The 27,847-nt window shown below is 39.0% G+C and overlaps 1 protein-coding gene across 1 annotated transcript in view; it reads right to left on the bottom strand.

The window, feature by feature from the left end:
• Positions 1–20,161, bottom strand: part of LOC115805327 (protein kinase C-binding protein NELL1-like) — a 108,549-nt gene extending 88,388 nt beyond the window's left edge. Inside the window, exons 1-4 of the mRNA XM_030765879.1 lie at positions 20,113–20,161; positions 19,276–19,386; positions 3,311–3,461; positions 186–356 (exon numbers count right to left, since the gene is read on the bottom strand). Of these exons, the coding sequence (XP_030621739.1) occupies positions 186–356; positions 3,311–3,461; positions 19,276–19,386; positions 20,113–20,161 (482 nt within the window). The remainder of the gene's footprint in view (positions 1–185; positions 357–3,310; positions 3,462–19,275; positions 19,387–20,112) is intronic.
• Positions 20,162–27,847: the final 7,686 nt, after the last annotated feature.

Genomic DNA, 27,847 nt, shown 5'->3' with positions numbered 1-27,847 from the left:
CATGTCATTTCACATACTATATGTATTAAAAAAACAGCCTGACTAAAATGTCTGAATATTTAAGAAACAAAACAAAAAATGCATGTGTAAGTGCACCTTTATTTTGTGTCAGCAGGATTAAACATTGATCATTTTAAAGTGGGTGAGAGTTTACGGGTGGAGAGCTGTGATGTTTTTATGTTTACCTGTTGCAGTCAACATGGAGCAGTAGGTGGGAGGCACTGACTGTCAGAGCGACTTTATGCCACTGTCCGTCGGCCAGTCTGTAAGGGAAGGATTCAGATCGTGGCTTCCCATTAAAGCGATAGTGATAGCGGATCTCTTCCCGAAGACCACTGCTCTCCAGCTCAAAATAACTATGGAAGAAAAGGATAAGAGGTCAGAGTTCACATTCATAGGTCACACAGGGCACTGTGCTTGTGTGTGTGCGTGTGTGTGCGTGTGTGTGTGTGAGAGAGTGGGTGTATGTGTGTGTGTGTGTGTGTGTGTGTAGTCATGAATACTTTAAAGTCCAGGGAGCTAGCAGGGTTCATTCATTCAGCCAGGGTAGCTGTTCTCAGCAGAGCATGATATTTTATTTTCCTACCGCATTTCTCATACTGGCCCATCCAAACAGGGCTCATTCATATTTATGGCTACTGAGCAGCACACCACCCAACCAAATACCTAAATAAGTTTCACACTGAAAGTCCCATCCATTTTCAAACCTTCCAGTTAAATATATATACATATATTAAAAATTAGAAATACAGTATGTTCTCCTTATGTCCAAGTTAAGAGACATAAAATGCTGTATGCACAGCTCGAATATGACAGGAGTAAAAAGCCTCCATATCAAGGCCTTGTGCCATTAAAAAAAAAGGTGTATATTCAGCCTTTGAGGACAATGTGACCTGCTGGAGTCAAGAAAATAAGAATGAGATACAGTTCCATTACTAGCAGTCTAGAGAGCACCATCAGCTACTGAAACACCATTTCTGAATCACAGGGCCCTGGACTACATTTCCCATCAATCTACAGTGCCATGTCTCCTCTTTCTGGTCCTATAGGGATTTACCAGAATAGCCGTGCAGCTGTGCAAAGACCAGTTTAGAGTATCAATCTTTTTTTTTTTAATCTCTCCTGGAGGACAGCAAATTGTGCCACAGACAAAGGAACTTCCATATGGGAATACTGTTATACAGCAAGACAATTAAAGAAATATATGAAATAAAATAAAATTAAATTTGAAAAAGTGCTCTCAGAACCATGCTGGTCCAACAAAAGGTTTTGTAAAGCAGCTAACAAAATGTACATTATTTACATAAAAGCTTCAACAGTACATATACCTCTTGCTCATCAATTTTGTGTGAATTCCTAAATCACAAAAATGATTAGTCTAAAAAATACCATATTTGAGAGGTGAGACAAAATCAGTTGGTTATAGGTATACGTTAATACAAGCACAGAGTGTACAGTATGTAGTCATCTGCTTCCTGGTCATCTGTTTCCCAACTGACAAAAAATGACCCCTACCCTTCTTCCTGGTATGGCAGTTTCCATAGCAACACAGGCACCCTTATATGCAGAGCATGTTCAAATCTTGTGCAATTAACATACTGAAAATTAACAACCATTTCGGAAGACTGTGTTTGAAAGACATTAAATTACATTTCAAAACATCAAAGGAGCACTGATTCAAGTCCCAGTATCTACAAAACAACAGGATGGCTGTACGTAGGAATCCGGCTTGTCATCATGTGAGGATGAAATGAAATCATCAGTTTCATTTAGTCAGATGACAGCTCATATCAGTCGAATCAAAGATCCATCAGCCACAGCACCTCTGCTCACTTATTCACTGACAGGAGTGAAGCTAAATTACTGTAGATGACCACTGTAATACATGATAATGAACTGTGCTGAAAGGGTATGAAAATAAAGAAAAGTACTACTAAACTGCTGCTTGGAAAGAAATGTACATTGTACGTGTTCTTCTGAAGATCTGATCCCAACCCTAAAACCCTGAAAAAAAAAAAAAAAAAAGCTCTCTCACACTGATCGTACACATACTATTATGCTGACAATGCACAACTCCATGCCTGTGTATCAAGGGAACAATGAAGCAGAAAAGCTATTAAAGGATCAAATAGTGAACATGTTCCTCGTCTAACTGGAGATTTGTCAATTCAGTGAATAGAAGTGAATGGGTCAGCCAATACAGATCTCATTCTGTGCAGCACATCAAAGAAATAAAAAAAAGAATATATCATTTCAGTTTACAGGGGCAAATGGTACATTGTAGAATGTAACAAGTAATATCAAGTCGGACCCTGCACTGGCCCCATTTGGCTATTTAGACTAGTGGATAGAATAGGACAGTCCAATAGTAATTAACAAAATCAGTATGAGGTATAAAGACCCCCCCCCCCCCCCCAAAAAAAAATTGGCATTTTAATACTCCAATGTCTCTTTGTTACATTCACACCCATCTTCTATGCATCTACCAGAATTAACAAAATAATCGTTCAGATTTTTTTTTTTTATTCTCACACAGCTGTGTTTTAATTAGACACTTTCACAGTAAAGAAAACATGCTCAACAGCTCTCACATTGCTCAGCCACTTGATGCAACTGAAAGCTTTTACCTTCTAGGGGAAGAGAAAATCAATGTTTTTCATGCCCTTTACAGACAATTCATTGGAAAGCTTTCTCAGTGGAGTAAGAGTGTGCTAGTTATTATGTCTCTGAAAGATTTCTTCCAGGCACAAACGCAGCCACTTACTATTAGTAATAGAAGACACAACGCACGCACTCTATCTAACAAAGTCCCTGGAACCAGGATTACTGCTCTTGAGTCTGAATTTTAACTGACTAAATCTGCAAAAACACTGGAAAGGTGCTGGGACTTTGAAATCATCACATGACTATACTTAGACACAGTGAATTGTGAATTCTTAAATAAAAAAAATGGGAAACTAATGAACAATAGAACCAGATGAACGTCAAATCAAATTCATGTTCAATAATCTACGGAGAGATTCGCTGCACAAGCAAAACCTACCTAACAAAGCCCATTGTCAGACCCCACGTTTCCATTTCACACCCTTTTCCTGCATCGTTCGTAGGTAGCACCCATTACCAGTCTAGAGTAATCTGAAATTGATCTTTTCACAGGCTGATGAAAGGTGTACGAGGAATGAATGAGATGGAGATGATCTATGCCTTCGCCTCCAACAGGGCCGTCCTTAGTCATTTTCCCAGAAAGTACAATGTCTAGCAGACTAGAAAGTTAGGGCTTGAAATAAAAAGAGAATTTTAGATGCATTACCTGTGTTCGGATTCATGGATGGAGAACAGGACTCCTGATGTTGAAGACTTCTGTTGAACAGAGGCCAGGAAAGTGAACTCGCTTTTACTCCTGAAGAGCTGCAGAATCTTGTCTGTGATGTGTGATGGAGCGTTGACCGCTCTCTGTGTATCTGTAAATTAAAAAGAGCTAAAAACAATCAGGAAAACACCCTCAGCTTGCCGCAATCAGATCTGACTTTTTCAGTGGGGAGCTGCCCACAAGAAAATCAAACAGGACAGGAAAAAAGTCCCTGCCGTACAAATGACCCCCATTAGCTCTGAAAGCTCTGTAGTATTCTATCATCAGGCAGGTTTATTTGCTTGGCAATAAATGCCTTGTAACCTTTAATCCCTTTATTGTGTCATTAATTTCACAACATTATGTTGAGGGCCTCATAACAAATGCAGGGCCAGATCCATTAAAAAGGTTTTGTGTCAACAGTATATGCAGAATGGCCTCACTGTAAAAGCCCTGCAAGATTATGTGCTATGTAGTGCTTTACGGTCCTCAGCAGCTGTTTGTAGGTGATCTGAACCCCTATAAAATTTTCATAAACATAAGTCTCATGTATTCGTAGTGGAGTAGATTATATTGTGTGTGTGCATGTGTGTGTGTTTTGTGTGAGTGTGCGAGTGTGTGTGCGTTTGTGTGCATTTGTGTGTGTGTGTGTGTGTGTGTGTGTGTTCATCTGCGCATACAGTGTTTGCCAGAAAACAAGTCCTGGTTTGTACCCTGGTCTTCACACTTATAGCCGAGTGTGACAGACAGTCCACTCAGAGAAGACAGCAGCCTGTCTCTGTCTCTTCTTGATGGGCTCTTTAAGGTCCCCAGGGTCTCTATCTGACGGAGCTTTGAGCTCTGAGCTCTGCATGTCAGCAGGAGGACACAACATACCAAGACACAAAATGATGACATCAGCAGTCAGGGCAGCCTCATCCTCAGCTTCCTTCAGTCACACAGTCTCCAGTGCTGCATTACAGCTAAGCCGAAAAAACTGCAAACGAGTATGAGATTCACTACCCCATGTCAAATCACTGAGAGGCTTAGACCAGCACGACGCTATAATGGTAGAGTTACTAGGTTACCACTCCAGAGATAACAGCAAATGAGACACCATGGGCATTATTCACTGAAAACAAATGTTCCATAATCATAGAAAACAAACAACCAACTCTCATGTGTAACCCAGCTGGAGCTTAACTGTTCTTCTGTTAGTTTTCCAGCAAATCTTATTTCAATGAAATTTCTCATGATAATCTCTTTAGACTACTCTGAGGACTTTCAGTTAACTGACAGCGGCATCAAAACTCAGCATACGGAAAATAGGACTCCTCTAAAGGATTTTTTTTTTTAAATGTTTCTGTGAGGTAGGGGTTGAAGGGAGAGATCCTCAGAGTGCTTCACAAGAACACACCATAAACAAACACCTGTCAGCTTAAAACTACTCGGGGATGACTTCACAAGGCTACGCCAACACATCCTAAAGAACTCATAAATCGAGTGTCACACCGCATGTGTGTGCTGTGTGAGGGTGTCAGAAGCAGAGGGAACCATCACTAGCCCTGAAAAGTTGCCAGTGGAAGTTCGTAATGTCAGTTAGACTTTCACAATCAGTATCACAGTGTCAAATATAAAACTGATGCTCAAAGACCAGAAGGGAAATCTATATTGGAGGAGCTCTGTGAATTTAGTAAAACTAAATGTAATTCTGTAATGACAGAAAAAATGGATCTGTCACTTCATGCTTTTTCTTGAGCAGTGGCTAAATATAAGAAGAACACAGATACAGCGGTGAATAGATGAATCATCGACACTAATGTTGTAGGCAGCATTTATGTACATCCTTTGACTAGTTCATTTCATGACACATTGAGACCATTAACCAAACTTAAAATAGTGGAACTCACAAGGAAATGTAATTCATAATAAAGGTGTCTGTCCTCTTCAATTTCTAAAGACCTGTACTCTCTATCTCTCGCTCCCAAATTTTACTGTGAGCGATTTAAACATCGCAAGAAGCCACTGTTGTGTAATTTTCTTTTGGTTTAAATGGAAAATGTATTGCCCTTGCTCACTTAATGTTTACTGTGAAATAAATATGCTGAAACAGGCTGCTGGGGACATGTTAAAAGAGGCACATTTATCTCATTTCTATAAAATACACTTTTCTGCGTACTTTGTTCTCATCAATAGACTGAAAACCTCATCGGTGGTGCTCTTTACAGACGACCTTGTTCTTTCTGAATGACTGATACACTGCCACTCTAACGTGACTACCAAGAACCTCAGAATACATGTAACTCAACTACATGCAAATGCAGTATGCAGCCTATCCAATACATTTAAAAACTTACAAGTTTTGTTTTGTTTTTTTTTAACTTTACTGTCAGACAAAATTATATTGTCAAACTCCAGTGAAAGCTCCTCACTTCAGCTGCAGTGAATATTAACGTATTCAACAGATTTGGCTTTCCATGCTGAGAGGGAGTGATAAATCAATAGAATAAACATGGAGCTCCTTTACCTCCAGTCTTGTGTGTGTGTGTGTGTGTGTGTGTGTATGTGTGTGTGTGTGTGCGTGTGTGTGTGTGCGTGTGTGTGTGTGTGTGTGTGAGTGTGTGAGTGTGTGTGTGCATGTGTGTGTGTGCGTGTGTGTGAGTGTAAATGAGTTGTAGAGATGTGTAGTCAGGGATCTTTAGCTGATGTTATGTGTGATAATGTGTAGACGGTGGGCAGAGGTCTGAGTCTCTCCTCAGAAATCAGATCAAAGACAGGCTGAACTCTGCGCTCTGCAGTTGCTCTTTTGCTGTTACCCAGCTTTTTTTCTTTTTAAATAAAACATAAAACTACCACTGTCTAGTCCATCAACAGCAGAACATACTCTGTGCTGTGTAACTGTGTGGTTATCAATCCTGCCACCGACATAAAACAAACACTATCAACGTGACACTGCTCTCCTTTCCAAGTTCACAAAACTGAAAGAATGCTGACCACATTTAAGTTGTTGTTCAGTTCAGTAGTTAATACATTTCACATGTACTGACTGAATACACTGATAAATAAGAAGTATAGTGAGCGGTATATACGTGCATGTGTGGGTTTTGAAAACAACTATGAGACACAGGAACAAATTTGGTTTATCCAAAATACACAACACCAAAACACACAGGTGCATGAGAACATCAAGGCAAAGGAGGCAGTTCAAATACTCATGAGCTGACAAGGTGAGATAGGCACGTTTAATATATTTATCAGTATTCACTTGTTTTATCTATATTTATTGATAGTTTCACTTGAGCAACTTTCCTTCATATTTTTTCCCCCCAAAAGCACTGAAAGGTCGCATTTTTTTAGCAACACTGTATGTTGACTCATTCGTTTCAGAATGATCTTAAAAAATGCTACAAAAATTCAGAAGGAGAAAAAAAAACTGTTCAAAGCCGAGCTTTTTGTGGATATTTTATGTTAAATCATGCATTTATGCACACAAATTAGCTCCAGTCAAATCCAAAGCCTCTGAGCGGGAGTTTTTTTTTGTGGTGGAGGGAACTGAAGTGACTCCTAAGACTGTCACATTTCATTAAAATTTCACATCATGAGATATTCTGTGGGAAAAAAAAGTCTGCATACATATGACACTATTATATTTTAATGATGGGTGGTTGTACAACCAGGTACACACGAATTTCCACACAACTTAGATGTCTGTTCAACTAAGCTCTATGGAGGGCTGACATTGTTTTCTGTGGCAGGCCCATACAGGCAAACGGATTGGTGTTTTAAATTTTCCGTCAAGCATACTGATTACACATCCTATAATCATGTTTGTAGCAATGTAATTCTTTGACTTTTCCTATGATTTATTTACTCTTGATTTGATTCAGCCAATCTTTCTGAAATAACCAACCAGGCATAGTCTACAGACAGACATCCACTGACTACAGTCATTTGATAAACGGTTGGATCACGTTTCAAGTAACAACAAAGCTGGATTAGACTGCCCCTCGTGTTCTGCCTTTTTATTTCCACATATGGACATCAAATATTTATTTGAGATACCTCCTAATGCCCCTATCCTTTGGAGAAGGCTCCAGTCTCTCTCTTTTTCCAGGCGAAGTTTGATAAATGAAATTTGCTCTGTAGCCAGTGGTGACGTGCACCAGGGAGTGCCGGGGCCCCTGGAAGCTCATCTCTACTCCTGCTTATCAGCCAGACCCAGAGGAGCTGCCCTAATTTCTTCAGCTCCTGGCAGAGCACTGCCAAGGACGGGCAGGTAGTGATCATTAGGAGAAGGGGAGAGACTGAGGCACTGAATGTGGCTTGCACTGTGGGGAGCACCAAAATTGGGACAGAGAATGTGGCAAGAGCTATGGACATAAGTGTAAAAGATGACGGGTATAGCCTTTCGTAAATACGATTATCTCGGCAAAAATATCTGAGGTAGATGAGGAGCACGGTGATGTCCTGTGTGGCAATACTCTATGCTTCATTTTATCCTGACATACAAAGATACCGAAGCCTCTCAGTTCTCTGCCGAGCAAAGCCCTGGGTTTGTTTCTTTTATGTGTTCTGATAGATCACTCACGATCCTAGCACTTACCCAAAATTAGTCCCCAGGTCAAAATGTAACAACAACAACCTTAAACATCGCATTAAATCACTGTTTTGCAATCCCTGCCGTTCAATTCTGATTCAACAATCACTGACGTGAATCCATGTATATATGATATGAGAGTCACCTGGCAATAATAAAAAACACCCCAGACACACAAATTGTGCCAATGAAGTCTTGCTGCTTTACTATAATAGAAAATCACTGGGTAGTCTGCAGATATTGAAGCTCTGTATCTTTCCTCATCATTCCCAGAGTCCTCTGTGCACTGTAATCTAAGCTGGAGCCACACTGGCAGCGTGAGACTGGCGCTGGTTAAGGATCCCCCTGGCGAGAGAGAAAAAAAGACTGAGAGAGAGAGGGATTCCCAATCAGGCGTCTGGCTCGTAATGCTGGCCCCATACCCCCAGATGCTTTATTAAGCAGCGTTGGCCTCAGGAGAGCATCAGCAAGATGAGATAAGAATGACTTGCCCGCCATCCTCACTCTTTTCCATCTGCAGACTGGGAGGTGTCTCTCTCTCTCTCTCTCTCTCTCTCTGTCTGTGTGTGTGTGTGTGTGTGTATCTTATTTTACAGGGATGAGCAACACTAGCGCTTTCAGTTCTGAAAAGACTCCATGAGAGATCAGGCCCCTCCTGACAATTTTAAATAGTTTGGTCCATAAAATCAATTGTGTTCGAAGGCAGACTTCAGAGCAACCAGACTTTTTTAATTTCGATTAAAAATTCTGGAGAGGACAAATGTCATTTCTATCATAAGGTACCTTGCAAATTTTACAACATTTCCCAAAATAACAATCAATATTGACAAAATACTTTCAACCTCTCAAAGACATCTTGAAAGCTGCCTTGGATAAGAGTGTATGCTGAATGAACAAATGTTAGGTAAATGTAAATGTAAAGACTATTAGTGAATAGGACCTTGTGAGGAAGAGCTGTATGATGGTATCAGCAACCACATTAGCCACATTTTAACTAATTTGAAATTTGTATACTTAGGAGAGATTCAGAACAAATGGATCTACCTTAAAACTATGAATATCTGTGATCGGGCAATCCAAAGAGAGCTTGCCCACCACAGAGGTAATATTGATATCAATCGAGGCAGAGGGAGAAAACAGATCAGTAAAAACTGTAAATCTGAAAATCTGTGTGGATTGATGAGACCTCTGTATTTATTTTGCAGAACCAGGCCTGCGGCATAATTTATCTCATTTCTGCAGAGAGTTTCAGTGACCAGACGGCAGAATGAGACACACGCAATTAAAACGTCTTCACAAACACTCACACCCACAAGCCAGAGGCTCCTCAAGAATAATGATAATCCAGATCCCAACAAAATAATCTGCTGCTGAACACCATACGACTGTACTACATCTGAGAATATGTGCACGCACCTCTTATACAGACCATTTTCCCAAGGGTTATTTAATGTGAGGTTTAATGTTCTTTTCAGTCTTCTTCTTCTTCTTCTTCCCCTCTGGCAATGCAAAAAGCACCCACTTATAGCCCACTTTCACCGCTAAGAATGTTTCAGACAATCAGCACAGCACTGCCACAGCTACAGTGGGAGTAATTCTTCGTCACATTCTACATGTAAATCAGAAGCATCTCAAAACAGGAGTGTCCCCACTGTGTTTGCATGGAGAGCCACTGTATGCACTGGAGTGGAGTCAAAACAGGAAAAAGAAAGCTAAATGACACAATTACAATGCTCTCACCACCTGAACAATTACAGGCACTGACTTGCCAATTGCTTAAAAAAAAAACCAATTTGTCTTGTTCAAAAACAGATGGTTTTCAGGTCAACTGATGCCAAAAAAATGCTAGACCAAAAAAAAAAAAGCACTGAGAAAAAGAAGGGGTGAGGCAGAGAGAGAGAGAGAGAGAGAGAGAGAGAGAGAGATGGAAAGAATGAGAGAAAAAAGAGAGACAGTGTGATGATTGTGGTCAGAGTGTTAAGCTGAATCCAGACAGTAAGTGCATGGACAGGGCAAAGAAGGGTGAGAACAGTTCAGACTGAGATGCATCACAGACGCTTTCACGCTGCAAAGCCCAAAAGCATGAGCTGCCTGGTTGACAAACACACACTGAGCTTCAACCACACAACCACACAGCATAATAACCTGTGTCGTACCCATATAGTCATAAATGTCATCTAGCCTTATACTTTCACATGTCATGGAGGAAAGCTTTTGAATTGATCTAATGTTTAAAAGGCTACACATGTGACCAGGTTCAGACCATAGGCTCAGTCTCAGCATTGACAGCATCAAAACAACAGTGCAATGCTAAAAATATATCAAGCTGCCTCAGTGCTGTTAGATCACCATGATGTAGTTAGGCTGTCAGTAGCTTACTGAAAGTCACATTGTACCTTGTAACTCAAAATCTATTCCTAGACAGGCTTCCTGCAGTTTTCCTCCATGACATGTTTCATCAGCACTGAAAATGTCACTACACGAAGACTCAGTCTCTCTGTCTGTGGGTATGGCCTATAAAGTCACCAATCTGAATGCACAATCTTGCTGATTTTGGCACTTAATAACTGCATGATATTTTCAAACCCCTATCATACATCAGAGCACTGCTCTGTTGTAGGACATCTAGCCTTCTAATAATATCATATTTCTTTTAGACATGCGTGCAATAATATTTATAACAAAGTGCAAAAAATGTGTACGGTCTGTGTATTCTTCCAAAAAGTCAATGAATGAGTACAAATTCAATTCAAGTAGTAAGTGTATATATACTGAACGTTAAAAATCCTGATGATAAAACTAAATTAGCGCCTCTGACCCTTGACTTTTTTATTGTAATGTTAGTAGGGGTCAAACATCAAATATAAAACAATAGGTGATCTGGTCCGTGGTGATAAAATAGATTCGTTGCCATGTCACCTTTTGAAGAAACCACTTTTTTTGCATACTTCACAGAAAACTGAGGATTGTTTCAAGTTGCCTGTCCATGTTTCCTCCCTATTGGTGGAAAATATGAAGCAAGATATTCTTCTTCTTCTTCTTCTTAAATTAATGTCACTAGCAAATACCAAACCAATGTCCAATAAGGCCTTTAAAAAGTTGTTGCTCATGCTTACACTGCAATATAGCAATAGTTTTAAAAGCACATTTGGGCCTGAAATAATAACTGCATTATTGCATGCAGTATTATATTGGTTGGCCTTGTCTATACAACAGTTTTATCTTGTCTACTTGTCTTGGTCTCCTGCACACTCCTGCCATTTCTCATTGATGTGCATGAGGGACTGGCAACAGCCCTCCTAATTCACAGACAAATACAAAAGCCTCTCATAACTTTGTACTGCAACAACATTTTTTCTGGGAGTTTTTTTCAGTCCACAGTTTCTGGCCACAGAAGTCATGTCGTGAGCTGCTCTGTGGGTAGAAAATGCATCATAAAGAATGAAGATGAGTAACTTCATAATAAGTGCTTAAATAATCAACATCTATTTTTTTGTCAGTGAAGTGAGGTTTGGGGTGTAATGACAGTTTAAACAAACAGAACTGTGATTTGTCTGTTTTACTCCTAAACAACACAAATGATCACCAGATAAAGGACTTCCGAAACTATGGAACGACAAAGAATGAATACAGGACAAAGGCATCAAAACATGCCAAACAGGTCTCAGAATCTTCTTCCATGCCATAGTGATGACTCAGCTTTCATACTCTGTCAGAGCTACTCAAACCGTGCCAATTACACAAACAAAACCACAAAGACACTATCCGCTAGGAAAAGACTGATGGAATTCTAATGATGAGCTTGTACATTTACTGCATTCAGTGACAAACAGCAAATAGCACATTAGAGGACTTTTGAGCTTGAGAAGAGGATGTCTTGGTCCAATTGCGCATCCATTTCATGAAAATCAAAACACGCCTTCCTTCGCATCCATTATACATTTGCAGTATCTGTACAGTCACTGTGGTTGTGATAATGTTCAAATCAGGTATGAAAGCAGAAGTCCACAACTGTTGAAAATTAACACCTATGATAGGATAACATCTTAAAGATGTAAAGCAAACCATGCACAACCAAAAATGAGCAAAACTCCAACAATATGGAAATAAAATGTCTCTTTTTTTCTGCCCGGATGCACCTTTTACACTTTTTCTATTGAAAAGAAGCTAAAAAGGATGTCAACAAAAACAAGACAACGGCAAAGCTTTAAGCACTAGTTTTCTCCATAAGAGAAGCATGAAATCAAAGAGACACTGGGATAGATTTCACGTTGAGGAACAGATATGTAAAACAGACGCAATATACTCAGCTCAGTGTGTGTATGTTTGTATCTTCACTATGTCTCGCCTCCAGATCCCTCAGATGGGACTGGATTTGGGAGGGCGTATCTGTGAAGGTTAGTCATTCATATTCTCTGCATAGCTGATTATGAAGACGGAGAATGAATTATTAAAATCGATGGTGCTCCAGATGTTCCTCCAGCTTTTTGACAAACAACTTTCTCAGCCTTTTCTGTGCCTGGAGAAATGCACTCTGCATAACAAGGGTTTGATAAACCTCCACAGGCTTCCTGACTCCCAGCTCAGCACCTTGAGTAACACACGTAACACAGTTAGCATGCAACTGCCTCAAAGCTGTGGGGATAATAATGTACTGTACTGCCACCAAAGAGTGGAAAACCTTTGCCACAATGCTTCTATGATGACAGAGTACTGCTGGCGAGAGAAATGGTTTCAGTGCGAACAACCTCCAGCGAAATACTATGTGTGCAACTGTACAGATAAAGCTGTCCCTTCTCCATCTTGAAGCGAGCTCCATTCAAATTCTGGCAAAGCCTGGACACAGTGAAGTGGTGCTTACACACAGAACATTCTTTATTGTTATGGTTATAGCATCAGCCATGATGTAACACAACTTTTTGTACAACAACACATTTTCCTCCTTCAACATCCTTGCCAAACAAACAAGGATGTTGCCTTGGGGTGCATTCACATCTCACTGCTTCTTTTAATCTTTTCTGCCTTTGATCATTTTCAGAACTGATAAACAATCACTGCCTTACCAGTGCTGTGACACAGTTGGTACTTCTGTGAAGCTACACTCCAAAAATGCTGGAGAGCACATAACCACTGCTTCATCAGTCCCACACAGGCTTCCATCATTCATGAGGGTAAAAGTATACGGCAAGTTATGTTGTAAACAAGCTCAACTCGTGCCGTACAAGATATTGCAGAGAGAGAGCGCTCTAAGGGCTCAGCTCACTCCTCAAAGCTTCTCATTAGTCCCTGAATCCTTGCCATCAGACGAGGACACGGCAACCCCCCCCCCCCCCCCCCCCCCCCCCCCCCCCACCCTCCCGCACAGTTCAAACCAGACTGCAACAGCTCAGCAGAGACCTGGGGATGTAAGGCTGGGAATTCACGCCGAGCTCTTTGCTTCTTTTGTCTCATCAGAGCTAAAGAAAATACTAATTTTGACACTACCTTTGTCATTTTCCTGTGTTCTTTACAGTGTAAAAGGTCCCATTAAGATCATCAAAATCTAAAGTAATTCAGTTCATTTCAGATACAGAACAAATTCTATTACACAGACATTTGTCCCATGCGACATTTAATTTACAAGACAAAAGAACATTGGCACGTTCAATACATACAAATGAATACTGTAAAGATAATAATAATAAAAAAAAAAACCCCTCACTTATGCACATACAGCTTGCGACAGCTTCGGTCTTTCAGTCCATACAAAACACAAAGGCTGATTAATTATACTGAAACCTTGATTAAAAAGATAAGAGCATTAAAGTAATTGTTTTTGTTTTATACAGAGTTTGGGACTATGAATAAAAGAAGTTTAATTGGTCTATAATATTTCCACCAGAAGGACTGCAGAAGAGATAAGCAGACATGCTGACATTTCTCTCACACTGATAAGTTGAGCCTGAGGGAACAGAAGAGTTATAAGAGTAGTATAAGAGACATAGGAGTATGACAGTATGCGTTTCACTTAATTGCTATGATGTTTGCAGTGTATGCATAAGAATGCATGCATAATGAGTGTGTTCAGCTGCCAAGGCATGACTGATGCAACATTTTATAGGGGGTGTCCACTGCTCTGCATCAAGAAAAAAGGCTCTCCCTGTGACCTAGATACCATACTAGCCGTCCCTGTTGAATGGGCTTCATGAGAATTTGACAACTAATGATAATTAATCCTGTTTTGGTTACATATACTTCTCTTCTTCAATCAAGCTATTTAAAAATACTCTTTCTTGTTCATGTCTTTGCATCAGTGTGGAACGCGATTAAAACCTGTTTAGCGTCTTTCTTAAAAGAGAGGATTACAGGCCTGTTTCAGCCGACTAAATATACCTAGGACAGAATACAAGACATCAGCATATCTGCTGGAAGGTGAAATGAGAGCTGGTCAAAATTGGGACCTGGTATTCCACAAAATGTGGTATCACTCGATAAAACAAAAATAACACTTTATCCATCATAGCTGAACTTTAGAGCGTAACTACGTTCTTGAGGAATGCTTCCAGGTTCCATACTTCATTCGAAACAAACTGTTGTCAGTGAGTCCAGAGAATATTTATAGAACTGTCATGGCATCTGATCAATTGGACTAACAGAAAATGGTCTTCACAAAAGTTCCCCATTTTTTTTTCTTTTGTGTGTGTGTTTTTCTTTAGTTATTTTGAGTTAGCCTGGTGATAAAAAGTAGCCAACTGGAAGCTTGAGGAGACATTCTGCCACCTGGACTTTAAATATATCATGTTTGCTTTTATCTACAACGTGTCTTAATTGTTCAGTATTTTAGTGGGTTAGAAAGAAACTGTCATTCAGCCCTTTTTGTTGAGTGTAATTATTTATATAATTAACTAAATGCAACGCATAACTTGCAACAGGTTTGGGCAAATGTTTGAGTATACTGACAAAGGTCAAAAAACCTTAAAATACTCTCTAATTTAATTGTAATAATTTAACTGTATTGTATCCTGTCCAAGTACTGTATCCTTCACTGCTGTATTCTCATTGCTTAAGACCATTACGAGGAGTCTGTGTATACCACAAGACGGTCAACCTAAATTAAACAAATGGGGTCTAAAATGATAAACTTTGCTCAAGACCTTCAGTTGGTTGCAAAAATAGGTGGCAGCAACGTTCAACAGGTCACGGTACAGCCCCACAGTTTTATTCCAAATGTAAAGAGAGCCGGTGGCCTTGCTTACATACTATTAAGCAAGATAAATAACAGAAACTCGCATGGTATTGACGAAGTGATGCACAGGATATAGGTTTCAGTTTTATGTAAAACTAAACCGCCTACTGCAGAGCACAATACATTTGGAAAATATTCCAAGAAAGCTCAGTGTCCTGTGTGCTCAGTGCTGCATTACACATGAAAGAACTGGAAATGCTTATTTCAGAAGTCTGGTGAAGTCTTACAATTTAATGATAATTATATCTAAAACCAGCTGGCCAAATGCAATCTGGCCAACGGCTATGCTGCCGAAGTCTCTGCTTCAAAACCCCTCATTTCAAACTTTAATTTTATTTCTATGATCAAACCATGTTGGCAGGTCTTCATTGATTCTACCATTGTAGAACAACAGAACAGCGCAACAGTTCAGCTGAATTCTAGTTGAAAAGCACGCAGAAAGAAAATTCTAAAAATAAAAATAAATATAAAAATATGAATATAAATAAGTATAAAAAATATTGCAATTCTACAAACCACAAAGTCCACACAGACAATCACAAGTGCACTCAGCTCAAACACTAAATGGCAACACAACTCTGGAGTTACATACTAAAAGCATTTGGCATAATATTTTAATATCCCCGTTCAAAACACTCCAAGTTAGACTGAGATGATGTAGACATGTAATTAATTATACGAACAATCGGATAGTAACTGTGTCATTATTATGTGTTAATACTTTATATAAATAGTGTATTGGAAAAAGAAGATCATTATATAGCCTACATGTCATCTAATGCTCCTGTTAAAACTCTTCATTTTTACTGACTTATATTTTGGCCTGTAAATAATTCCTCATACAGCAGGAAGGTGACAATAATTATTTAAAGTACTCAGCATTGATTCCATGTTCAAGGACCTCTACCAAGGACAGATCAGAACCACAGAGGCTGTGCTGCCTTCGGAAACACCTACGGACTCATCATTCAGGCACATGTTGTAAACATAAATGGTCAAGGAAGGTACCACAAATATTTTTGTGATCTGCATTATGACAATTCCAGTTGGACTACCACAAACACTGAGGATAAATTCTGCATACATCAAAAAACACAATAAAACAGAAAGACAGTAAAACACAAAGGTGCATAAATGTACTGTACTCTACACAGATTCAAAATCCACCCTTCTCTCTGATTGTGTAATTCAGCTTGGATAATACTACTCTCTGATTCCTGGAAGGTGTGACTTCTGGGACTCTCCAGCTGAACAACCACCAGGTCATAAATAAAACATGAGTGGTTTGATGGCTTCCATTCCACTCAGGGACAGGATTCAGGCCACAGATTTTGATGGCCTCCTGCCTGTGGCTGGTTGAATAGAAGGCAGTTCCCTCAGTTGGTATGGGCCAAGCTCATCTCTCATAAATCAGCAGAATCCAATACAGCCTCAAAGTGTAGGTGGGGTGACCAGATGTTTTGACTTCAGTGGTACCAGAGAAAATCCTTGATAAACCTGACATACATATCATATTATATTATATAAAGACCAGTATAAGTATGTACACACTTCTCATATCACCAGGAGGGTTAGTTTTTTTACACCCAATCACTGAGACATCCACAATTTCTACAACAGCCAATGGTTAGCCAAATAAGATGTAAGCCTATATTGTGGATTTTTATTGCTTTTTTGATGTCTTATTCTCTCTTGTAAATGTCAGAACACCTTACGAGGTGCAGGAATTTAATTAAAATTATGTTCCTTATGTTGTTCTTTTGTTAATTTAACAAGGCTGTCTATAGAAATACGTTCGGCATGTTCCCAAAAGTCCCTCGTTATAACTGTGAATGCTAGTTTGGAACAAATCAACAGCTAGTCAACCTTAATACATCTTATATGTGTCATCAAACTCTCCACAGCTGCAAGGTCCAACTAATTATAAGGACTTTAAGTCTGCTTTACTAGGTAGGTTAGCTTCACTGAAAACATTTTAGCATTACAGCAACAAAATTCGCAAGAAAATCCCACTGAATACCTTATCTGAAATTAATAGTTAAGAGACAAAGAACTGGACACCACCAAATATGGATTTATTTTCTTACTGGAACAATACAGAGGTATACAGAGACTAGAAATGGATGGTATGTCCCTGTAATGAGCTACTCAACCACCTTAATGAGAAGATAATCCCTACGGATCTATTCATCTGATCAAATCACTTGACGGCAAAATTGAGCAATCAATACAGCGCCATTTTTATGCTCACTTGGATAACTAACTCTCCATTCAATAACACACAATCAGTTTAACATTTATGTGACAAGCAACAGACCAGCAATAGACATCAGCAGGAGCTGTTTAGAACACATATTTCACATAAACAAAATAAACTGAATGGACTCACAGTCTACTCACAGTCTAGTCTAGTCCAGGACCAGCACATAACGATGTAACAGAATGAATGTTCTTGTTTTCCAATGCAAATATTTCAAAGGCAACATGAACTAAATTTAAACTGTGGCATTTTTTAGTCCAAAATTGCCTTGTCTGTTTGAAATTGAGTGCTTATTAGGAGCACCGTGGCTAACGTATTTTCCTCCAAGTATAAATGTGCAGTCATAAAAGCATGGGGTTTCTTTTGCCAGGCCATCTGTTGTTTATGAATCACGCACCAACAATAACAGCAAATGGAGGGCAATTACTCTCTGCAACTGGTAGCAAATCAGCCTGATATCAGCCTTCTGTCTGTAACTGACAAGGGATTCCAAGTTACATGTACCTTGAACCTCTGAATGCTGAGGAGATTGAGTCAACGAATCAACCAACAACAAATTGTCTGAAGCCTTAATTTTATAGTTGACTTTGAAATGCTTTTAAGATATTTATTAATGATATCGTGTAAAAGACAGAAACACTTTTCTATGTTTCCACCATTGCTTCTTCTAAAGATGAAAGTGATGAAAAGAGCCAGAAAAAAAACCCCAAAAAAACCATCAACATACCATGCTTTAGAAAAGCCCTCCTTGAGTGGGAGAAATTGAGAAACCAGTTGGCAGAACTGTTTAAACAATCATACTTGCAGTGAAAGGTCAAGCTAGTGCAGTAGAGGCATTAATGAGGTGGGCTGAGTCTTCAAGCCTATCCCACAGTGCACCCTGAGACATGAGGGTTCAGGCACGGGCAGCATTTAATCAATGCCCACTAAGTCTGATGGATTTCCCCCCATCTTGCTTACCCTTGAGACGAGATTCAACTCTCAAACGAGTTATATTACCCAGATACAAGAGCTAGGAATGTAAAGCACAAATGGTTCTGTGTAGCATGCACTTTAAAGGCATCATGAGTACCATAATTACTCCATATAATTTATGAGGAATCTCATCTGAATCTCAAAAATAAACCAAACAGTATTACAACACTGTCAAAATGATGAAAGTAGCAACATGCATCACATTTCCATGACAGTGTTGTAAGAGCACATAAAAATCATATAGATTTCTTATGCAATCACTCAAAAACAAAGAGTATAGAATGTGGAGGTGATGTGATTGCATTTATTAAGAGTTCACTTTTATGCTTTTTCAGCATGTTTCAGCAGTAATTCGACTGAAATTATTTCAATTGACTCTGGGAGCATTTCCTTCTCATTCCATAGAACATCCTCATTTAGCCATTGAGCAGTCCAACTGAATTTCCATTGAAGCTGAAACACCACAACAACTATTTAAAAATAATTTTCAAAGACAACACAAAGCTAAAAAGAATCCAACATGAAACGACAAACAAATGAAGAAGAAGAAGAAGGAGAAGAAGAAGAAGAAGAAGAAGAAGAAGAAGAAGAGAAAGGAAAGAAGGATAAAACTAGACTTAAGGAAAGAAACTAAACTAAAACTAAACTAAAACTATTTTTTAGGACCCCTACAGCTGGAATGGGAATGGGCAGTCCTACAACACTACTGACACCCCTTCACTGTAATGCAAGAAGGTGGTAGTGGGTGAAATGTCCACTGGTAATCTTAAAAATTAGCCCAGCCTTCCTTCAGTCCTCTTTCAGTGGGTAAAAAATATCTTAAAGCAATATGGTGCACACTTTTTGTTTTATAATTCACACGCTGTATTTGCAAATAAATTACACATTACCTCGAAATAAGAAGGCTTTGCTGTTATTATGAAGACCCGCGACTTGTGTTATTCCGTATGTTGCGTTAGCCAAATCCAGTTCACTGATGATGTCGATTTGTAATTCAGGATCTATTCCAAAGCCTGCAACTGATAAGAAGCATGTGGTCAGTGGAACATTCAGAATTACACAAGTGGGCTATGCTATATTTTGCGCCCTGCCATTCAACCAGTGATGCGAAAATAAAGGGATAAAGGTTATTTTTACGTAGGTATTTTATCAAAATACTCTGCTGTAGAACTCTGCTCTTTCAATTATTCTATGATCATGTGCTGTACGCTTGCCTTATGTACCCGACGCAGTTCGTAGCGCAAAGCTTTCCAATGTCATTCCGACCGAAAATATGGTCACGATCAATTATTTGAGGTTTTCTTTGCAATTTCTGGTAGGCGAGTAGAGTATTTTTGTACAACACAAGTGTTGAGTTTCATCTGGTATACTATATTCTTCAAAATGGCCAGTGAGAGCGACACCTGTCATTTGCCCGACTTTGCGCTTCTTGAAAGTGTATGTTACTTACACTGAATTGTATTATTTGTACAAATAAATATATTTGCCGAGCTATAAATGTTTTCTGCACATAATAATATCGTTATAAACTGCATGCACAAACTCAGTCAAGTCAGTTACAATTTGTGCTCAGACAATAAGCAAACGCCCAAACCTCGCAACGGCAAACAAGGGCATTTTGTACGGAACTACCTAAACAGGTTTCTGAAATTATCACAATAAAATAATAGTTAAAATCTTGCATATGATCACTCTACCAAAACGTCTAGTAACAGTTCAACACATACCTGTTCTTACAATTAGCAGGACTGGTAAAAGAACCGCGATAACAGCCATTTGTGCAAGATTTCAACGGGATGTATCTCCTCAAATACAGCCAAAGCCGACTGCCTCACTCTATAGAAATCCAAACTTGACCTGCTCCGCTACGTCTGAGAATATGTGAAGCTTTTACCGCTTTCCAATGTAGCAGCTTGGAGCGTTCCACGCCCCTGAAAGAGGGGACACGTCCAATCGCAAAACGAGAATACAAATTCACTGTCTTGACATCACAGACCACCTAGTTATGAAGCTCATTTGTTGTCTAAACACCAACCGGAAAATAAATTCACTACGTCTCGAATGGTTATAACCCCGTGCTGAAGTTTGTTTCTCAAAGAAATTACTGATGCTTCCCCCAAATACAAGATAGTCAAGTCCGTTTTGATAAGTGAACAAAGCTTTTTTTTTTTTTTTATCAAATCACTCAATATCGAATAATCATCTCCATCTGAATACGAAAATTCGACTACAGATATATAGCTCGGAATGTAACTTCGAGTCACTGTTTATGAATAAATCGTTATTTAAACTTAGTCAAGTTTATTATTTGACTTCTGGATATTTGACATTCTTATGACATGTTAGACTTGTGACTGGACCATACTGACTGAGCCTAGAAAGTTAAAACGTTGTTTGGGTGCTCACACTGTTGACTGCATTAAAGTCCACAGTAGCAAAGCATTAAGGTGTCTCTCTACATTAACGTGTCTGGCTCCAAAACCCAGAGGCCCACAGACTTTTTAAAGTACGGAGATGCTACTCTAAACCTGCTCCCATGGGATGTACCCTTGAGGAATCCTACTTATCGTGTTGTTGTTCTCTCCTCCATGTCTAATTTGTATGTGTTGTGATGTTGTCTAGGTTACATGCCTCATCAGAGCAGTGACACAAAGCACTGATTTTGATAACAATGACAATTTTGGATAATGATTTCACACCACCTACCTTGCCTGCCTTACTGTTCTAACAGTATCTCTGCTCCAAATACCAAGAATATATTGGTACCTCATATTTGGATGAGACTGCTCATAGATACATACACCTTGCAGAGGTGAATATATACAATTGCGCACAAATAAATGTGACACACCAAGAAACCCTTTCTCAAGCCTTTCTGCTGTAAGGTGATTATCCAGCCCCTGGCTGATTTTTCTTTGCTTTTTTTATGTGTTTGTGTATAGTGAAATGTTATGAAATGTCATAACCTGGGTGGTAAAACAAACTGAGAGGTTAAACAGAGCAACACTATCATTAGAGCAGTCAGGAAAGACAGAATGAACATAAATCATAATAAATCACTTGTATGTCAGTTATATATTGCAACATGATACTTCGCTCACAGTCTTAAAAACAAGCAAACAAACAAACAAAAAACAGTGTTATTGCAGAGGAGACAAAAAAATCAGTGGTTTAAACGCGAGCCTGCGTAACAGAGGGGAGCAGTGAATTCTCCTGTTAGTGTGAGCTCAAGAGTTCTGTCACTGACTAGGGGTGAGCTTGAATAGAAGTCAGGACAACTGTTGAATCTGTTGTAGAGAAGACGGGGTGAGACTTAGTTTGTTGTATATTTTCCCCTGAAGAAACTTTGACCTGAGGAATGGCAAGTGTGTACAGAAACAGTGATGGAGTATTTATCATTAGTTTATAGTTCAGTGTTAACATGTCACTCCAGCTGTGCTTACTATGTGTAAGAAAAAAGGTTGTAAATACACCTGATTCCACTTTATTTTCAGCAGACCTCCTTCATATGTACTTACATATCAACTGTGTGAGTGTAACATAACCGCTTAGGAAGTATATATTGATACTCAATAATGAATGCTGCAAGATTTTGTAAATTAATCTTGATGTGATTGTTGTGGTTTTGGTTAGATTGGGATTAAGATTAAGATTATGTCAGATTTGGGGTACATGTGTATCTACACAAACTCTAAGGCCATAATTATTTTATCCTGTGTAGACTGTCATCAGTGTTATTCCATCAAAATCAATTATCACCCGTAGCAGCCTGAAACATTGTTTTATTTAGGAGGTACACAAATTAAAAATGTGTAACCCAATACTGTAATACGATAGTCGTCATGACAGGAACAATGGGTGATGTAACAATATAATTGCAACTGAGTCAAAGACTTCCCTTTAGAAAACCTTAGGCCAATTGGAAGGACCACGTCCAAGTTAAAAACAAGGCTTCTCAACATGGCATACAAGTTCTGTAAACCTTTCGCTTACACTGGGATATACTAGCGAAAACATATTACTGTTCACACACATTTGTAAAGATCAAGCTGCAATAATCAAAGAATATGTGACTGTATGCAAAAAAATCAGGTTGCATTCAAAAATAAAAATGCAAGAAAAGACAAGATGTCATGTTTGCTGTAACAGGTATCCTTTAGTCTAAATACCTCTAGGGTTTGTCAAATGTAAATCTGTCCTGTGATGGATTCTAACTGGAAGGGGACAAGAGTACTTCTTTAAAAGGCTGTAATGGCAAGTAGAGAGGGATTCATGTTAATTAAGTTACCATGTCCTGTCTAGCAGTGGGACATGGTACATCTGTATCACACACAAAAACTGCATGACACACATCAGAGCAATTACACAGCAAGTGTCAATCAGTAGGCCCTATTTAGAGTGTTAAATAGACAGGTGGTGGGAAATGTGTATAAAGAACCTCTTTTTCACTCATCATTTATGCAGTGTAAATGATATTAAACTGCATAAGAGCTTTTAAGGTAATTAAAGTTCCTCCTGCAAAGTTTGATTCTCTGGAACATTAATCCGGAGTGAACATGGTTTTCCAGCAGTGGTCTGATGACAAAAGGGAGGGGCAGGAGAGGGCCGATAATTTTCTCTAAATGCAAGCATGTGTTATTTCTCTGAACAACTCATCAGCTCTCACTCATTCAATCAATTTGTTTCAGTGAGCAAATGAGTGAGAGTGAAGCAAACTCCAAGGCCATTGGCCCCTACCAGACCCAATGTCAAACGAAGGAGTCGTAATGTCAGTAGCTTATAAGGACACCCGAAGGTTTACTCCTGTTTATCACCTACTGTTTGGGACTGACTAACTGTCACTTCCTGCACACATGATTAATGTTGTCCTTCAAGGCCATTGGAGAAAGAGGCAAAAACTCATGCTGTGAATATAAAAATGTCACATCATGGATGCAACACTCAGTCCTAAATAGAATTCAATGGCAGCATAAAGCCACAGCATTTACTGTTGTGATTGTAAAACACAATTATGGCCAAGCAGGTGTTTCTGAAATCTGCTGTTTGAGAACAATATTGTCCTGGGCAATCTTGTTCTAAAATGGGAAAAGAGATGGCAAAAGTGTTTGTTGTGGGGTAGGTACTTCTTTGAACAACAAGATTTCCTCGACATTTGATCAATTCCAAGAGGAAAAGCAAGAAGAGCTTGTTTATTATTGTAGCTATCATTTTTAAACTTGCCAGTTTGGTTCAAAATCAAACCAGAAGGTATTTCACAAATTATTTATGAATTATTTTGCAGAAAGCCAGCATCACCAAACCAAAAGTGTGACCCAGTTTCATTCTAACTTTAGTCAAGAGAACGTCCACAGCCTGTTAAACAGAGTGTCTTGCTTAGAGCCAACATGTGGCAGAGGAAGTGGGGCAATAAAAAGCACTCGCTAGTTTAGTTCTGTTCTGCATTCTCTCCACAGACATTTCCCTTGTTTTAGGCAAAGAGTCTCCGAAGCATGTACAGTTTTGAGAAAGAACAAGCTGTGTGTGTCATAATGAAATCTGAACCACCTATGTAGTGTTTGAGTAGCAATTCCAATTTCAATCTCTAAGATAAGAAAGTGACATGCTATCAGAGACACCTAGTGATTGAGAGGAGAAGTGCTTCATGATATTACACAACTGACTGGATTCTGTTCGGGTGGTGATCATTGATTAGAGGTGAAGAAATATCAGAGAGCTTAAGCGTTGAGGTCCTATGACAGGGCAGATGTCTGTTACTGTCAGAGGAAGTGCTCGACTCTACTGCTTAGCTGCCAGGAGACTGAAACTGGACACTGTCCATATTTTGTTCCTGCCACACAGTAGAATTAACTTGGTATTCACAAGGTGATGCACGATGGTACTAGAATTTCCGAGCACTCACAAAAATGATCTTACATCGCTCTAATTTTGATACTTTCAACTCACTTAAATATACCTGCAGCAACAACAACAAGAAAATGGCTGCATAAACAACGGAATTCTTCTTTCTTATTATGACCCCTGTTGTAATGCGGTGTTAAGAGTTGCTTGATTAATGCAGCATAGGAAAAAAAAGTATCTAAAGCATATGTAGATGCCATTCTGAAGCGATTACTCTCTGCAGTAAAATCAAATGTTTGATTGGTCTGAAAGCCTGTAACAATGGGCTTGATGGTCTGGGTTCATACAAGTTGACTGGTTAGTGGTGAGTCAGCGTGACTCTTGTCTGCATACTTTGTGTGTATAATGAACCACTGAACATGCATTGTTTCCCAGCGTTGTTTTTTATCATTGTAGCTTCAGTCAGTGACACTCCACAACAGAATCACAACCTTCAGCAGAAAGAGCATCTACAGTCATACAGCAGACCAGCATATTGCTCTGTATGTACCAAGAGAATGCTATCTACACAGTGCAGGGCAGATTTGATCATTGTTTCTGATTTGTATATTTGTTATCTAATTTTTCACAAAGAATAAGATACTCTCCCTCTTAGCTCTGAGAGAAAGGATAAGTACCATGAAAGGGAAACTGCTTTATTCTCCAGGAGAAAAGGAAAAGATTCACCTTTTTGTATTATACAGATGTATAGACCAGTTTATGTTAACACTCTGGTGATACTGTGAGTTGCAGTGCGGAAATATACAACTGTAACTTGCTGACACCAACCAACAGTGGCTAGCTCTTGTATTTTATAATACCATAAGATCAGACACTGTGAATTTGACTTCTAGTTACAACAGCTGTTCTTATAATATTGTGACGTTTTCTGATGCCGTGCAAATATCTGCAGATTTGTAAGCTTGGATGCACTGATAAAATCGTTTCAATATTCAGTGAAAATTATACATCTGACTTGTCTTATGGAACAGAAAGAGTAGCATTACATAATACCATAAGTGATGAGCACTGATCTCGGTTTGATCAGGTTTTCTGCTCTATTATAAGGTATCATTAATTAGCAGTGCAGCTGATAGTGCAGTAAAAAGTTCGCAGCGTATTCTTTTCTGAGGAGTCTGCCTGTAAAACTAACATCCCTGTTCAATTAATGAGCTGAAATGTTTTCCTATCACCCCGGAGACCTGCGGCTCTCCCTCACTAGGCCGAGGAGGACTGCTCTTCCTGCTCATGCTGTGGAGATGACCCTTAACTTAATGTTTCAACTGCTCTCCAAATCCAAAGAATCATCAAGCCATGGGAAACCACTTTCCACAAAGATGTGGATATGATAATACATAGAACAGAAGATTAAGCATGGTATGGAGCATGAAAAGACTTTAGAGCTGAAGATGAGGTACGATATGCTTAATAATACAAAATACCACTCGGGTATGTTTAATTGTATGAGGGCTGCCAACGTAACAGGAATAGCACATTAGCAATGAAAATATTCATTAGTGCAAAAGAGGCATCATTAAGGAAGAACACATTTGCATTTAAGTCTCAACAATCACAACAACTTAAAAACACACACACACACACACACACACAATTCTTTGTGAACAAGCACAACTTGCAAGGTTAAACATGTTGCATAGTGAGAGCATATATGCACTTAAAAAGTATGGCATATGATGTCGCTAAATCTTTCCAGCTCTACAGAGGTCAGCGTGTAGTCTAAGATCCCGTGGAGAGATGGTGGTGAGATGCTGCGTGCCAAGATTCCCACATTTAATTGTGTATGTGGTGGCTGTGAGAGTCACCAATTAGAGCTTTCACACCCAGGAGAGGCTGTTGATGAGAACACACTTCCTTTACATGAGTGTCAGGGGGAAGCTACTCGTGCCCTCTCACTCATGAATGTGCATATACACATGTTCACTTGTATACACAGACACACAATGCTCTTATAATGGAGTGTATATTTTCACAAATGTCCATACACACAGTCAGATATTAGATAATCCTCGATTCACCCACTTATACAGAACTGATGTATGCTAAGACTGTCATAAGCAAAGGGCAGGCATTAGGACTGTTAGGGATTTAACACACTGTGCAAACAGTGGAGAGATAGTGTTAAAGCAGCCTATTTCCTCACAGGGAGTAGATATCAGCAGAGAGAACAATAATTCTAAATCTGAAAACTAAGGCGACGTAGAGCACAGTACAACAAGTGCAACCACCAAAAAATAAAGAAAAAAGATGGGCCATTTTTTCATCGTAGCGTGCAGGTCAACTGAATATGGGTATGTTTAAAGAAAAACAAAACAAAACACAGCAGTATATTATAAAAAAAAAAAAACATTGATGTGGCCTCACTGAATTTTAAAAGAGTAATGTATAGTCAAATATTTAAATAATTCCAAAAATAGCTCTATAATCTTAAGTATCCTTGGCAGTAGCAATTATAATACAGTGTTACAGTTAAAGGTTGAGTTGGCAAACTCTAAAGGTTGAGTTGACAAACATTAAGCTGGCTTTCTCCAAATCAAAGCTTCATTTTGAAGTCTTTAAATAACTACATTCATTTTTGGGGTAAAATTTTTTTGGCATACCTTGGATCTGTACTTTGTCGGCATAAATGCTACTGCTTCTACATACTTTATCTGTTAGTCCTGGAGAGAAGACTACATAATAACCATAGATGACAGTTACTTAGTCACAGAAATGTCTTAGTCACAGCCAACTGCCGTTTCTCCTACTATATGGCTGCCACATTTTTATAATAATTTGATCATTTTTTTGCTGTTTTGGAATTGTGTTTCAAAAATGCATTTTAAAAAGATTTTGTTCAGTGTTTACTTTCTCTTTGGGAGACATAATTTGTCATTGACATACGTAATAATCTTCACACTGAGAATATTATCACTTCAAGTCTACCAGTATTCAACAAGCTTTTGGTTGAAGTCATCTCTATATTACACACTTAAGTCCATATTATCAATAAAATACAAAGATTTTTCCCCTCCAGCTGCAGTTATAGGCAAGTCCTCCAGTAACCACAGAAGTGAATGAATTAGCCAAGCAAAGCCTACAGAGAATCTTTTCTGATGATCTGGAAAGATGCCACAGTGATGTACAGATGGTTCTCGTGTGTAATGTGATAATAATTCTCTTTGACAGCAGAGAGACCTGGAGACTTGACTCTTGTGGCTGAGGGGGGGAAACTGTGTCTCTTGGAGCCTCAGCACTTAGCTGTGACTTGCCGTGTACAACTCTTAATGCTTGACTATGTCTGTTGCCAATTCATCACTTTTTTAAATAGCCTCTGTACGTCTGTAGCTGCAGCTGTTATTGGGGTCGCTGTTACAATACAACACCACTGTCCACTTAACGCTTTATCGGACAGCTTTTGGATCTTTGCTAATGGCCAAGCCTGTGATTGTTAAACAGTCAGCCAGTGTCAGATGAGTAACATATATGGGGGAGATGACAGAAAACAAGATGCAAATGACAGCCTATACTATGGCTACCATCATCAGGCATAATGGAGATTAATAAGTTAGTAATTTAGATGATAGC

The sequence above is a fragment of the Chanos chanos genome, chromosome 2 (assembly GCF_902362185.1).
Source record: "Chanos chanos chromosome 2, fChaCha1.1, whole genome shotgun sequence".
In the NCBI taxonomy this organism is placed as follows: Eukaryota; Metazoa; Chordata; class Actinopteri; order Gonorynchiformes; family Chanidae; genus Chanos; species Chanos chanos.
The sequence above is the reverse complement of the archived record's forward strand: the minus strand, read 5'-3'. Positions and strand labels throughout refer to the sequence as shown.